Consider the following 1,249-nt stretch of genomic DNA (forward strand, 5'->3'; position numbering starts at 1 on the left):
GCATCGCCGGCCCGCGCTCCTGGCGCTGCGGGGCTGGGCCCGGAGCCCGCCGCCCGAGCCGGCGCGTCTACACTCCGGACGGCGGCTTCTCCCCCATCCCCTTCAGCACGTCGTCTATCCGGTCATCCTCGATCACCACTGCGCAGGGAGAAAGCGCGTCAGCCGCGCGCGCGGCCTCGGGGGGCGGTGGTGAGAGCGGGCCCCTGTTCTCCCGCCCCGCGCAGCGGCTGCTGTGGCCCAGCGACGCCCCTTGGATCCCGGTGCCACCTCACCTTCACTAACTCTCCCGCCACCGAGCCTCGCTCCCGCAGCCCCTGTGACTTCCCGTGATGGGACGCCCCTCGCCAGAGCCTCGGCCGCTCTCCCTCCCGCCGCCTGAACTGATTAGACTGTTCTCGGCGGTGGATCCACCCCCTCCTGACTCTCACTTCAGCAGAACCCCTTCCTCAAACGGGGTTCAGACGAAATAGCCGGCTAGTCCAACCCTCTCCTACCTAAACCTCTTGCTTCTTGAACCCCACTTCCAATCCTGACACCGACATTCTCTGTCCCCTCGCAAACGACCAGAACAACCAAACTCCCAGCCTCCCCTGCCTCCAGTGGGACGCCCCTCTGCGTCCGAAGGTTCTGGGCAACACCCCCGACTCAGCATCTGATTTCAAAGAATCGGCAGTCACCTGTGTCCCCACTTGCAAGCAGCCGCAGACGCCCGGCCGGCCCCTCCCCCTCGCCCAGGTACCAGGCTCTGCGTTCAGAGGTGACGAGCATCGAATCCGGGGCAGTGCGTTCCCGGGAGAGGGGGAGCGGGGACGACACTGCAGCGGAGACCCCCCCTACCCCAAACCCGGGCGGAGAGCGGCTGGCTGCGCTGATCTGCGACAAGAGCTGAGCCACTATGCGGGGAGCGGCCGCCGAGAGCGCCCGGCCGAGGTTTCTGGGTCAGGCGGTGACTCCGGGCCCGGCCGCGTACCTCGCTTGGCTCGGCCGATCTGGCCCAGCTTGGGGGGTCGCTTGGCCTGGTTGCCCGCGAAGAAGGAGTTGGTGTCCTGCAGGCGGCAGCTGAAGGAGAGGTCGGAGCCCTCCGGGTCTGCGCCGAAGCGGCCCATCTTGTCCTCGCTGTAGGGGAGGATCTCGGACATGGCGGGCGCGGGGCGGGCGCGGGGCGCGGGACTGCGGCGGGCGGCGGGCTAGCTGCCGGACCGGCCCTAGCTCAGCGGGGGAGCCGGAGGAGGGATGAAGTCATGCAGCA

The 1,249-nt window shown here is 68.8% G+C and overlaps 2 protein-coding genes across 2 annotated transcripts in view; one reads left to right on the forward strand and one right to left on the reverse strand.

The window, feature by feature from the left end:
- The window catches only part of Ece2 (endothelin converting enzyme 2), a 38,737-nt gene that overhangs the window by 9,883 nt on the left and 27,605 nt on the right, over positions 1-1,249 (forward strand). The gene's annotated exons all lie outside the window — the stretch shown is intronic.
- Positions 20-1,218, reverse strand: Camk2n2 (calcium/calmodulin dependent protein kinase II inhibitor 2). The gene is made up of 2 exons (XM_004640723.1): positions 971-1,218; positions 20-138 (listed from the first exon to the last, which is right to left on the reverse strand). The coding sequence occupies exons 1-2, from the start codon at positions 1,137-1,139 to the stop codon at positions 68-70; spliced, it is 240 nt and encodes a 79-aa protein (XP_004640780.1). The 5' UTR covers positions 1,140-1,218; the 3' UTR covers positions 20-67.

This window comes from Octodon degus, unplaced genomic scaffold (genome assembly GCF_000260255.1).
Source record: "Octodon degus isolate 3935 unplaced genomic scaffold, OctDeg1.0 scaffold00126, whole genome shotgun sequence".
In the NCBI taxonomy this organism is placed as follows: domain Eukaryota; kingdom Metazoa; phylum Chordata; class Mammalia; order Rodentia; family Octodontidae; genus Octodon; species Octodon degus.

Coding starts and splice junctions, on each gene's coding strand:
- Camk2n2 (XM_004640723.1), bottom strand. CDS start 1,139: ATGTCCGAGATCCTCCCCTACAGCGAGGACAAGATGGGCCGCTTCGGC. Junction 139..970: donor GATCGGCCGAGCCAAGCGAG/GTACGCGGCCGG, acceptor CTCCCTGCGCAG/TGGTGATCGAGGATGACCGG.